The sequence below is a fragment of the Saccopteryx bilineata genome, chromosome 1, assembly GCF_036850765.1.
Source record: "Saccopteryx bilineata isolate mSacBil1 chromosome 1, mSacBil1_pri_phased_curated, whole genome shotgun sequence".
Taxonomy (NCBI): domain Eukaryota; kingdom Metazoa; phylum Chordata; class Mammalia; order Chiroptera; family Emballonuridae; genus Saccopteryx; species Saccopteryx bilineata.
In genome coordinates, this window is record NC_089490.1 from 349,578,585 (window position 1) to 349,591,433 (window position 12,849).

The 12,849-nt window shown below is 47.0% G+C and overlaps 1 protein-coding gene across 7 annotated transcripts in view; it reads left to right on the forward strand.

Moving 5' to 3' along the window:
• The window catches only part of PGAP2 (post-GPI attachment to proteins 2), a 29,729-nt gene that overhangs the window by 3,127 nt on the left and 13,753 nt on the right, over nucleotides 1-12,849 (forward strand). For 4 of the 7 annotated variants that reach the window (XM_066250741.1, XM_066250748.1, XM_066250740.1 and 1 more), the window contains exon 2: nucleotides 12,460-12,480. Coding sequence is in view for 1 of the 7 variants with exons in the window: in XM_066250748.1 (XP_066106845.1) it covers nucleotides 12,460-12,480 (21 nt within the window). In the remaining 6 variants the exon portion in view is untranslated. Of the gene's footprint in view, nucleotides 1-12,459; nucleotides 12,481-12,706; nucleotides 12,830-12,849 lie in introns of those variants that run through there. The other 3 variants (XM_066250751.1, XM_066250749.1, XM_066250750.1) reach the window with 3 other exon arrangements.

A 12,849-nucleotide genomic window follows, 5' to 3' on the forward strand; every position in this document is an offset into this window, starting at 1 on the left:
CGCACTCAAGCTGGCAACCTCTGGGTCTCGAACCTGGGTCCTCTGCATCCCAGTCCAACGCTCTATCCACTGCGCCACTGCCTGGTCAGGCGGTAATATCTTTTCATATGTGGATTAGAAAGGTGCCACAGTTTCTCCAAATTGTTTATCCCCAGGCTCAACTGTCTAAAGGAGGGCTGTGCTAGTTCAAAAGGTCCTGGGCTGGCTGGGCTGGCTGGTCTGGCCGAAGCTTCAAGCAAGCCAGTCACCCCTCCTCCCACAGGTTTGAAGTGTCTCTGGGCCTGTGGCTAGGCTTTTACAAACAACTATTTTAACTTAACTCCCCTAATTGTCAGGTCCCGTTCCAATGTAAGCTTTCCCTGACATTTTTGCAAAGATAAACGTTTTGCTACACTTCAAGTGAAGTCCAGGAAGCCATTAAGTGAGAGAATAGCAAGTCAATTAACTACAGCCTCACATTGGGTGTTCTGGATTTAAAGCACCCTGAACTCAAACTTTACAGATTCCTGGTCAGGACATACAGAAGAAGGCACCCATCTGCTTCTCTACCCCTCCCCCTCTTGTTTCTCTCTCTGTCTCTCTCTTCCCTTCTTGCAGCCATAGCTCAATTGGAGTGAGTTGGCCCTGGGCGCTGAGGATAGCTCTGTGGCCTCTGCCTTAGACCCTAAGAAGAGCTTGGTTGCTGAGCAACTGAGCAATGCCCCATATGGGCAGAGCATTGCCCCCTAGTGGGATTTCTCAGTGGATCCCAGTCCAGGCACATGCGGGAGTCTGTCTCTCTGCTGTCCCTCCTCTCACTGAATAAAATAAAATAAAGAAAATAAAAACATTGGCGTTCCTTTCCCCCAGGCCTAGCCTGGAGCAGAAGCCTGACATTACAAAGGGAGGGTTGAGCATGTTCTAGGAACTAGACTTAGTGACTTAGAGCCTCACACAGAATAGCAAGGCCTATGCTCAGAAAGCCTATTAGGGTTACTGCTTCACCACTACCATGTCCTGGGCATTGATTCAAAATTGAAATGGGCTTTGCTCAAAAGTAGGTAAACTTAAATCCCTGTGGGTTTTCAGTGGTAGCAAGGGATTAGAGATAATTGATTAATTTGTCAAAAAAGTAGAGTGCCCTAAAGAGGAAATAAGAGAATGGACAGAAGAAACCTGGTATATTGTAGGTGCTTAGTGGATGCTTGAAGGAGGAAAAAATTGTATAAAGGATGAAACAGACAGATGATTCCAGCCCCTTTCCAAATTCCTCCATCCAAACATCCCTCCTTTTCTCCCACACTCCCTTACCTATGCTCTGCATCAGAAAGTCATTGGTCCTCCCTGGATAGTTACAGTAGCTTCCTCACTGCCCTACTGAACTATTGATTTCTCACTTTTCTATCTTCAAACCCAACTAAATCTTGATGTATTTATTCTGGTGTCTCCAAGGCCAAACACACAGTATAGGTGCACATTAAATGTTTGACACATGAAGGCCCTGGCCCGTTGGCTCAGTGGTAGAGCGTCGGCCTGGCGTGCAGAAGTCCCGGGTTTGATTCCCGGCCAGGGCACACAGGAGAAGCGCCCATCTGCTTCTCCAACCCTCCCCCTCTCCTTCCTCTCTGTCTCTCTCTTCCCCTCCCGCAGCTGAGGCTCCATTGGAGCAAAGATGGCCCGGGCGCAGGGGATGGCTCCTTGGCCTCTGCCCCAGGCGCTAGAGTAGCTCTGGTCGCAACAGAGCGATGCCCCAGAGGGGCAGAGCATCGCCCCTGGTGGGTGTGCTGGGTGGATCCCAGCCGGGCGCATGCAGGAGTCTGTCTGACTGTCTCTCCCCGTTTCCAGCTTCAGAAAAATACAAAAAAAAAAAAATGTTTGACACATGAATGAGTAAATTATTGTTATTATTATTATTTTTAATAGAGGCAGAGAGAGTCAGAGAGAGGGATAGACAGAGACAGACAGATAGGAACGGAGAGAGATGAGAAGCATCAGTCTTCAGTTTTTCGTTGTGACACCTTAGTTGTTCATTGATTGCTTTCTCATATGTGCCTTGACCGTGGGTCTTCAGCAGACCGAGTAACCCCTTGCTTGAGCCAGCAACCTTGGGTCCAAGCTGGTGAGCTTTGCTCAAACCAGATGAGCCTGTGCTCAAACTGGCGACCTTGGGGTCTTGAACCTGGGTCCTCGGCATCCCAGTCCGACGCTCTATACACTGTGCCACCACCTGGTCGGGCGTAAATTATTTTCTTAAGTAGAAAAGTCAGCCTGACCCTGTGGTGGCACAGTGGACAGAGCATCAGCCTGGGATGGTAAGGCCCAGGTTTGAAACCCCGAGGTCGCTGGCTTGACCATGGGCTCATCTGGCTTGAGTGCGGGCTCACCAGCTTGAGCAGAGGGTGGCAGGCTTGAGCGTGGGATCATAGACATGACCCCATGGTCACTGGCTTGCGCCCAATGGTTGCTGGCTTTAAGCCTAAGATTGCTGGCTTGAACCCAAGGTCACTGGCGTGAGCAAGGGGTTACTTGGTCTGTTGAAAGCCTGCGGTCAAGGCACATATGAGAAAGCGGTCAATGAACAACTAAGGAGCTGCAACTATGAGTTGATGCTTCTCATCTCTCTCTCTTCCTGTCTGTCTGTCTGTCTGTCTCTCTCTGTCTCACTAAAAAGAAAGAAAAAAGAAAAAAAAAAGTCAAGTAAGTCAGAGAATCCTGTCCTTAAATCTGAGCCCAACCATTTATTTTTATTTTTTTTTAGATTTTATATATTGATTTTTAGAGGGAGGAGAAAGAGAAAGTGGGGGGAGAAGCGGGAAGCATCAACTCAGTAGTTGCTTCCTGTATGTGCCTTGACCAGGCAAGCCCAGGGTTTCAAACCTTCTACCTCATTTATTAGCTGTATGAGCTTGAGCAAATTTCTTAACCCCTCTGAGCCTCAGTTTCTTTGTCTGTAAAAGGGAGTTACTAGTACTTGCTTCACAGGATTGTTGTTTGAATTAAATGAGAGAAAGCACTTATCAGGTACCTACTAGTACACAGTGATACCCCATATATGGTAGATATTATTTATATTCTTTTAAAATGTCTAGGAATTCCCATTCTAAATACTCTGACATGACTTTTAGAAAAAGGGCTCAGAAATATGTCTTGAGTGAGTGAATACATTCAGTCCAAAGTACTAGTGGGTATGAAAGACCTGGGATCCTTAAATAGCGCATATCTATGGGAAGACTGTGGGGTTTCGGGAGGACATTGGATGAAGACTGCTCCAGGGAGGAATTCCTAAGCAGGAGAACTCTTGTCTGGTACTCTATAGGCATGCGGCCCACAAGCTTATCACTCAGGGACTTCTGCCCAAGGAAGGACTTTTGTGTGGGCCAGGGCTTTCTGAGTCCACATACTTTTACTCTCTCTAATTCTTATAACACCCTTCAATAATCATCCTCTTCCTTCTTCCACCTTTGAAGAACACAGAGTTTGCCTTGACCAGGCAGTGGTGCAGTGGATAAAGTGTCAGACTTGGAGCACCCAGGTTCAAAACCTCGAGGTCGCTGGCTTGAGCATGGGCTCATCAGCTTGAGTGTGGGGGTCTCTGGCTTGAGAGTGGGATCAGAGAAGTGACTTCATGGCTGCTAGCTTGAGCCCAAAGGTCATTGGCTTGAAGCTCAAGGTCTCTAGCTTAAGCCAAGGGGTCACTCGCTCTGCTGTAGCCCCCCAGTCAAGGCACATATGAGAAAGCAATCAGTGAACAACTAAGGTGCCCCAGTGAACAATTGATGCTTTTAATTTCTCTCCCTGCCTGTCTGTCTGTCCCTCTCTCTGACTCGCTCTCTGACTCTGTCAAAAAAAAAAAAAAAAAAAAGGCCCTGGCCAGTTGGCTCAGTGGTAGAGCGTCGGCCTGGCGTGCAGGAATCCTGGGTTCAATTCCCGGCCAGGGCACACAGGAGAAGTGCCCATCTGCTTTTCCACCCCTCCCCCCTCCTTCCTCTCTGTCTCTCTCTTCCCCTCCCGCAACCGAGGCTCCGTTGGAGCAAAGTTGGCCCGGGTGCTGAGGATGGCTCCATGGCCTCTGCCACAGGCTTTAGAATGGCTCTGGTTGGGACAGAGCAACGCCCCAAATAGGCAGAGCATTGCCCCCTGGTGGGCATGCCGGGTGGATCCCGGTCGGGCACATGCGGGAGTCTGCCTGACTGCCTCCCCGTTTCCAAATTCAGGAAAAAAAAAAAAGACACAGAGTTTGTTGCATGTCACAAAAGCTTGCTGAGCCATGTCCTGTCTTGGCATCAAGAGCCCAGAGATGTACACAGCTCAACACTGCCCTGGCCAAGAGAGACAGAGCTAAGAAAACTCCAGCTCTGTCAAAGGATCCCCCAGTCTTTTTTTTTATTTTATTTTATTTTTTTTTCATTTTTCTGAAGCTGGAAACAGGGAGAGACAGTCAGACAGACTCCCGCATGCGCCCGACCGGGATCTACCCGGCACGCCCACCAGGGGCGACGCTCTGCCCACCAGGGGGCGATGCTCTACCCATCCTGGGCGTCGCCATGTTGCGACCAGAGCCACTCTAGCGCCTGAGGCAGAGGCCACAGAGCCATCCCCAGAGCCCGGGCCATCTTTGCTCCAATGGAGCCTCGGCTGCGGGAGGGGAGGAGAGAGACAGAGAGGAAAGCACGGCGGAGGGGTGGAGAAGCAAATGGGCGCTTCTCCTGTGTGCCCTGGCCGGAATCGAACCCGGGTCCTCCGCACAGGATCCCCCAGTCTTTCTCTCACACACCTGCCTTAAGAACTCACCCTAGCCTGGCCAGGTGGTAACACAGTTGATGGAGCATTTGACTGGACACAGAGGACCCAGGTTCAAAACCTTGAGGTTGCCAGCTTGAGCGCGGGCTCACCAGCTTGAGTGCAGGGTTGCTGCCTTGAGCATGGGATCATAGACACAACCCCATGGTCGCTGGCCTGAGCCCAAAGGTCACTGGCATGAAGCCTAAGGTCACTGGCTTGAGGAAGTGCTCACTTGCTCTGCTGTAGCCCCTCAGTTAGGGCACATATGAGAAAGCAATCAAGGAACAGCTAAGCCATAATGAAGAATTGATGCGTCTCATCTCTCTCCCTTCCTGTCTGTCCCTATCTGTTCCTCTCTCTGTCTCTCTGTCTCTGTCACAAAAACAAACAAACAAAAAACTCACCCTATGCAGCTTTGACTGGTGCTTAGGGAGGAGCCAGACCTGTAAGGACTACAGAATCATGAAATGGCAAGAGACTTCCAGAGGGATGGTTCTAGGTTTCTTGTGGTTTTTTGTTTGTTTGTTTGTTTGTTTTTACAGAGACAGAGAGAGAGTCAGAGAGGGATAGATAGGGGCAGACAGACAGGAACGGAGAGAGATGAGAAGCATCAATCATCAGTTTTTTGTTGTGACACCTTAGTTGTTCATTGATTGCTTTCTCATATGTGCCTTGACTGTGGGCCTTCAGCAGACCGAGTAACCCCTTGCTCGAGCAGTGACCTTGGGTCCAAGCTGGTGAGCTTTGCTCAAACCAGATGAGCCCATGCTCTAGCTGGCGACCTCGGGGTCTCGAACCTGGGTCCTCGGCATCCCAGTCCGACGCTCTATCCACTGCACCACCGCCTGGTCAGGCGGTTCTAGGTTTCTTAAATAGTACATTGGAAAGAGCAACAGAGTTGGTATCAAACAGCTAAGTTATGTGCCAGCTCTGCTACTTTTTAGATCTTGCACAAATTATTTAGTTGTTCTGTTTCCCCAGCACAATAATTTCTATTTTATAAGGTGATTATGAAGGTCTAATAAGATGAATTTGCAAAGACTGGGCACATGTTTGGCATTTACATGCACTAAGTACATGTTGATTTCTTTCCTCTTCCTATAACTTGATAGTGAAGGATGATGCATGTAAATTGCATATAATTAGGGGGTTTCTTTTGTTTGTTTGTTTTTTTGTATTTTTCTGAAGCTGGAAACAGGGAGAGACAGTCAGACAGACTCCCGCATGCGCCCAACCAGGATCCACCCGGCACGCCCACCAGGGGGCGACACTCTGCCCACCAGGGGGCGATGCTCTGCCCCTCTGGGGTGTCGCTCTGTTGCAACCAGAGCCACTCTAGCGCCTGGGGCAGAGGCCAAGGAGCCATCCCCAGCGCCCGGGCCATCTTTGCTCCAGTGGAGCCTCAGCTGCGGGAGGGGAAGAGAGAGACAGAGAGGAAGGAGAGGGGGAGGGTTGGAGAAGCAGATGGGCGCTTCTCCTGTGTGCCCTGGCCGGGAATCGAACCCGGGACTTCTTCTGCACGCCAGGCCGATGCTCTACTACTGAGCCAACCGGCCAGGGCATAATTAGGTTTTTAACTAGAGTATTTAGTTCACTGCATTTAGTGAATTTACTGGTATATTCAGGATTTTGCCTAGTATTTCCTACTTTCTACTTATCCTTCCTGTTCTGTTTCTGTTTCTCCTTTATTCTTTTTGTTTTTTTTTGTAGTATTAACTGCCATTTATTCAGGTCCAGCTCTTTGCCAGATTTTTTAAAAAACTGAGATATAATTCACATGTAATAAAATTCACATTCACCCATTTAAAGCTTACAATTCAGAGGTTTTTGGTATATTTATAAAGTTCTGCAACCATCAGTTATCTAACTCCAGACATTTTCATAACCTCAAATAGAAACCCCAGACCCATTAGTACTCATTCACTGTCTCTCCCTCTCCCAATCTCTGGCAATTACAAATCTTTTTCTGAATGGATTTTGATTCTCCTGAAATTTCATGTAAATGGAGTCATATATTATGTGACCTTTGTGTCTGACTTCTTTTATTTAGCATAATGTTTTCAAAGTTCATCCATGTTTTCTTTTCTTTCTTTTTTTTTTGTATTTTTCTGAAGTTAGAAACGGGGAGGCAGTCAGACAGACTCCCACATGCGCCCGACAGGGATCCACCCGGCATGCCCACCAGGGGGCGATGCTTTGCCCATCTGGGGTGTTGCTCTCTTGCAACCAGAGCCATCCTAGCACCCAAGGCAGAGGCCATAGAGCCCTCCTCAGCGCCCGGGCCAACTTTGCTCCAATGGAGCCCTGGTCGCAGGAGGGGAAGAGAGAGATAGAGAGGAAGGAGAAGGGGAGGGGTAGAGAAGCAAATGGGCGCTTCTCCTGTGTGCCCTGGCCGGGAATCGAACCTGGGACTCCTGCACACCAGGCCAATGCTCTATCACTGGGCCAACCAGCCAGGGCCCCATGTTTTCTTTTCATGGTCAAATAATCCATTTTTTTATTATATCATATTTTGTTTATAGGTTCATGAGTTGGATGACATTTGAGTTGTTTCCACCTTGTAGCTACTATGAATAATGCTGCTATGAACATTCATGTACAAGTTTTTTGTGGACATATATTTCAATTCTCTTGTGTTTATACTTTTGCATGTAGGAGTTGGTTGTGGGGTCATATGAAACTATGTTTAACTTTTTGAGGAACTGTCAAAGTGTTTTAGAAGTGACCTTCCCGTTTTACATTCACAAAATAATTTTATATGAGGGTTCCAGTTTCTTCACATCACTGCCAACACTTCTTATTTCCCTTTTCTTTTTTTAAATTTTTTTATTAAGTTAGAGGCAGAGAGGCAGAGACAGACTCCAGCATGCACCCAGACTGAGATCCACCCAGCAAGCCCACTCGGGAGTGATACTCTGCCCATCGGGGCATTGCTCCCTTGCTTGGCTTGTCAGCCATTATTTTCATAGCGCCTGAGGCAAGGCCATGGAGCCATCTTCAGCACTAGCAGCCAACTTTGCTTGAACCATTCGAGCCATGGCTGCGGGAGGGGAAGAGAGGTGGAGAAACAGATAGTCACTTCTCCTGTGTGCCTTGACTGGGAATTGAACCTAGAACTTCCACACGCCAGGCCAATGCTCTACTGCTGAGCCAACCAGCCAGGGCCACTTATTTCCTTTTTTTTTTTTTTTAATTATAACTGACCAGGTGGTGGCACTGTGGATAGAGCCTTGACCTGGGATGCTGAGGACCCAGGTTTGAAACCCCAAGGTTGCTGGCTTGAGCATGGGTTCACTTGGCTTGAGCATAGGCTCACGAGCTTAGCATGGGATCATAGACATGACCCCATGCTTGCTGGCTTGAGCCCAAGGTTGCTGGCTTGAGCAAGGGGTTATTGCCTCAGCTGGAGCCCCCTGGTCAAGGCACATATGAGAAAGCAATCAATGAACAACTAAAGTGCCACAATGATGAGTTGATGCTTGTCATTTCTCTCCCTTTCTGTCTGTCTGTCTCTCTCTCACTTGCTAAAAAAGGAAAAATTATAGCAATTCTAGAGGTTGTGAAGGGTCATCTCATTGTTGTTTTCATATCTATTTTTCTAATGTCTAAAGATGTTGACTATCTTTTCATGTGCTTGTTGCCATTTAAATCTTCTTTTCTGGGCCTGACCTGTGGTGGTGCAGTGGATAAAGCGTTGACCTGGGAATGCTGAGGTTACCGGTTCAAAACCCTGGGCTTGCCTGGTCAAGGCACATATGGGAGTTGAAGCTTCCTGCTCCTCCCCCCTTCTCTCTCTCTCTCTCTCCTCTAAAAAAATGAATAAATAAATAAAAATAATTTTAAATCTTCTTTTCTGGCCCCTGACCGGTTGGCTCAGTGGTAGAGCGTCGGCCTGGCGTGCAGAAGTCCCAGGTTCGATTCCCAGCCAGGAGAAGCGCCCATCTGCTTCTCCACCCTTCCCCCTCTCCTTCCTCTCTATCTCTCTCTTCCCCTCCCGCAGCCAAGGCTCCACTGGAGCAAAGATGGCCCCAGCGTTGGGGATGGCTCCATGGCCTCTGCCTCAGGCTCTAGAGTGGCTCTGGTCACAACAGAGCGATGCCCCAATGGGCAGAGCATCGCCCCCTGGTGGGCGTGCCGGGTGGATCCCGGTCGGGTGCATGCAGGAGTCTGTCTGACTACTTCCCCATTTCCAGCTTCAGAAAAATACAAAAAAAAAAAAAAAATCTTCTTTTCTGCATTCTTCTGGATTACAGTGGTCCCTCATCTATGGTGGGGGTTAGGTTCCAGAACCCCTTGCGATAGGCGAAAATCCGCAAAGTAGTGATCTTATATTTGATTATTTATAAACAGAACACAGTGGTTGGTCGCCTCCCATCCATCAGCCAATAGTGTGCCATGTACAATCTCACGTGGGCAAACTAGCTCAAGCAGAAGCTACCGTAGCTGTGTTTTCCATACGTGTGAGCCTGTCTACTCATCTGCTGTATGCTACATATTTTATTTCGATTAAATACTCTTTTATGTTTTAATTTATATTTTTATATTGTTCTCAATTTTTTAGGCTAGAAAATGCTTATTTACCCCCAAAAATTAAAATAATAAATATATAAAAATACCTTTATACCACAAAATCCCACAATATAGTGAAAAATCCGTGATACAAAATTAGATATATACAATTTAAAAACCACGATACAGTGAGACCATGAAAACTGAACTGTGATATGGCGAGGGACGACTGTATTTCATTTTTTCTTCTGTGCTAATATAGGAATTAAATTTTTTTCTTTTTTTCTATTATTTTATTGATCTCCTTAGAAATTCTAACTTACCAAAGTGTCATGCTGATCACTACCTTTACAGTAAGAGTAGAGTTTGCTGAGATGGAGGAAGAGAAGCATTCCAAGTAGATGAACAGGCAGATTAAAGATGTGGGACCAGGAAAGAGCTCAAGGTAGGGAACAAGGGCCATAAGCAGGCATCTGTGGGTTGGAGCTAAACAAAGAAAATACGCAAAGCCCCAAGGTAGAAAACCTAAATTCAGTTATTGGAATGGAGGTAGTGCCTGACCTGTGGTGGCACAGTGGATAAAGCCTTGACCTGGAACGCTGAGGTCGCTGGTTTGAAACCCTGGGCTTGCCTGGTCAAGGCACATATGGGAGTTGATGCTTCCTGCTCCTCCCTACCTTCTCTCTCTCTCTCTCTCTCTCTTTTCTCTGAAATGAATAAATAAAATAAAAATAACTAAAAAAATGAAATGGAGGTAGTTCTTTCAGTAAAGTTTTATTAACAATTCACTTACCTTGGGACATTAACCTTTGAGTAGTATGAGCGCTTATGTACACCCTTGTGCCTCCTGACCATCCATAGTATGACTGTATGACCGTACAAAAAAAATTTTTATTTTAAAAATGTGTAAGGCAACATTAAAAAAAAGGCAAATGTATGTTCTTCTTGTCTCCATAAATTGGTTATCAAACAAACATGATTTTTTTTTTTTTTTTTTACAGGGACAGAGAGTCAGAGAGAGGGATAGACAGGAACGGAGGGAGATGAGAAGCATCAATTATCAGTTTTTCGTTGCGACACCTTAGTTGTTCATTGATTGCTCTCTCATACGTGCCTTGACCGTGGGCCTTCAGCAGACCGAGTAACCTCTTGCTTGAGCCAGTGACCTTGGGTCCAAGCTGGTGAGCTTTTTGCTCAAGCCAGATGAGCCCACGCTCAAGCTGGAGACCTCGGGATCTTGAACCTGGATCTTCCGCATCCCAGTCCGACGCTCTGTCCACTGCACCACCGCCTGGTCAGGCAAACAAACATGATTTTAAGTTAATAAAACTGTATTAGGAACTAATTTTATTTTTTGGAAAAAAAACAACTCACTCCCGGGGGTCAGTGAGCATGAAAATAAACTCACTACTCAAAGGATTAAAGGAAATGATGGGAGTTTTTATGAGAATTAAATGGGATACCATAAAAAGTAGAAAAGTACCTGGGACATGGGGTGCTCAAAATGTGCTAATTACTACTGTGAGGATTTCAATAGGGGAAAATGTGATGGTGGTGTCTAGTTCAGAGGTTCTCTAACCCAGAAGTGGTATTCAAATAATTTAACAACTGGTTCTCTGTCCTAATGACTGTTTTAAGTATAAAAAAACAATATACCAAAAGGTAGTTTATTATTTCATGCATTTAATACATAAATAAGAACAACAAAAGAGGTACACAAAACTAGATTATTTTATAAGAGTTTTAAAATATTAATGAAAAAATATTAAATAATACCTGATAAAAAACAATAAAACTGTTATTTAAGATATTTCCATATTGCTGCCTTTTTTTTTTTTTAAGCAAGAGGGACAGATAAGGACTGACAGACAGGAAGGAAGAGAGTAGGAAAGCATCAATTCTTTTTTGTTTTTTAAAATTTATTCATTTTTAGAGAGAGATTGAGAGAAGGGGGGGAGGAGCAGGAAGCATCAACCTCATAAGTGCCTTGACCAGGCAAGCCCAGGGTTTTGAACCTGTGACCTCAGTATTCCAGGTCAAAGCTTTATTCCACTATGCCACCACAGGTCAGGCTTGAGAAGCATTAACTCATAGTTGTGGCACCTTAGTTCTTTATTGATGGCTTTCTCATATGTGCCTTGATGGTAGGCTGGCGGGGGGGGGGGGGGCTACAGCGGAGCCAGTGACTCCTTGCTCAAGCCAGTGACCTTAGGCTTCAAGCCAGCGACTTTTGGGCTCAAGCCAGTGACCATAGGGTCATGTCTATGATCCCACGCTCAAGCCAGCGACCCCACACTCAAGCCCAAGACCTCCAGGTTTTGAAACTGGGTCCTCTGCCCTCTGCATCCCAGGTTGATAATCTATCAACTGTGCCACTGCCTGGTCAAGCCATGTCGCTTCTTGATTGGCATCCTCACTTGCAACTTTTTTCACTATGGACGGAATGATGCTTAGAATAATGCTGTTGTGCAGAGGAACGTTAAAAAGGAGTAAGGAATGTACATTTGTGATTTCCACATGGGCGGCTGCCCAGGCGCCCCCCTTAGAGAGAACCCCAATTACAAATGCCATTTTAACAACCGGGTTCCCCGAACTCAACAAAATTATGTGTCAGTACTGCCAAACCTATGTGAACCCGTACGAACCAGCTGAATCCCACCACTGTTCTACTCTGACAAACTGGCATTGTGCAGGCAGGAAGGATTACTGGTCTCCTCATTTTATTTCCTTGTTGGGGTAAAATGATCTGTGCAAAGGCAGCCAAGAGTCTCCCTCAGGTTCCTTTATGGGTCAGTCAGGGTGGGAAGGAAACCTAAGTGGCTAATTCCTGGTGATCAACAGTTTTGTGGCGAGTGACCCAAAGTTGGGCTCTAGAGATTCTCTCTGCTCTGTCTGACAGGACAGGGCGCCCTCTCCTGATCAAAGGTGGGAACAGTTCTTGGCCCAGAGTTTCTGGGAAGGGACTCACAGGTTATCACTACCAATCTGTTGCTCCTCTCTTTGCTGAAATTCTCCAAATCGGCTCTGGGTAGCAAAGTTTAGGGGAAGGGCGCCGAGGCTGGGACAAAACTGATTGAATATTTTAGAGGGGTGAAACGGGATAATTCGGCTAGAATGGGGGGCAGGAGAGACGGGTTAGGAAACAAGCATTCTGGGCCTTGTTGAATTAATTTTATGTTCTTTCAACAGGTGATGGAACACAGCGAAGAGGTAAGATGACAAGGTGGTTTATCTAACGTGTCATACTTGGTGTACAGGGCTCTTCCAGCTCTTCCCACGCAACCGGAATTAGTAGGATAGATGAGGACTGGAGAGCCGTGGCTTGCGGCTAGGCCACATTAAGGGGGAGAGCCCAGGGCCAGGGTCTGCAGAAGAGGGGAGGAGCCAGCAAAGGATCTGGGCGCAGTTTCCTCCCGAAGTTCCGCCCCAAGCACGCTGGCCCCGCCCCCACCATTCCTATTTCCCCTCCCTCCTTGCGGTTCCTTGCGGGCGGGCCCGGGCTAACACCCCGGTCCCCAAACCCCCTTGCTCCTGGTCTGCGTCAGCAACCACATCCTGGGTGAGTATGGGGATGGGTGT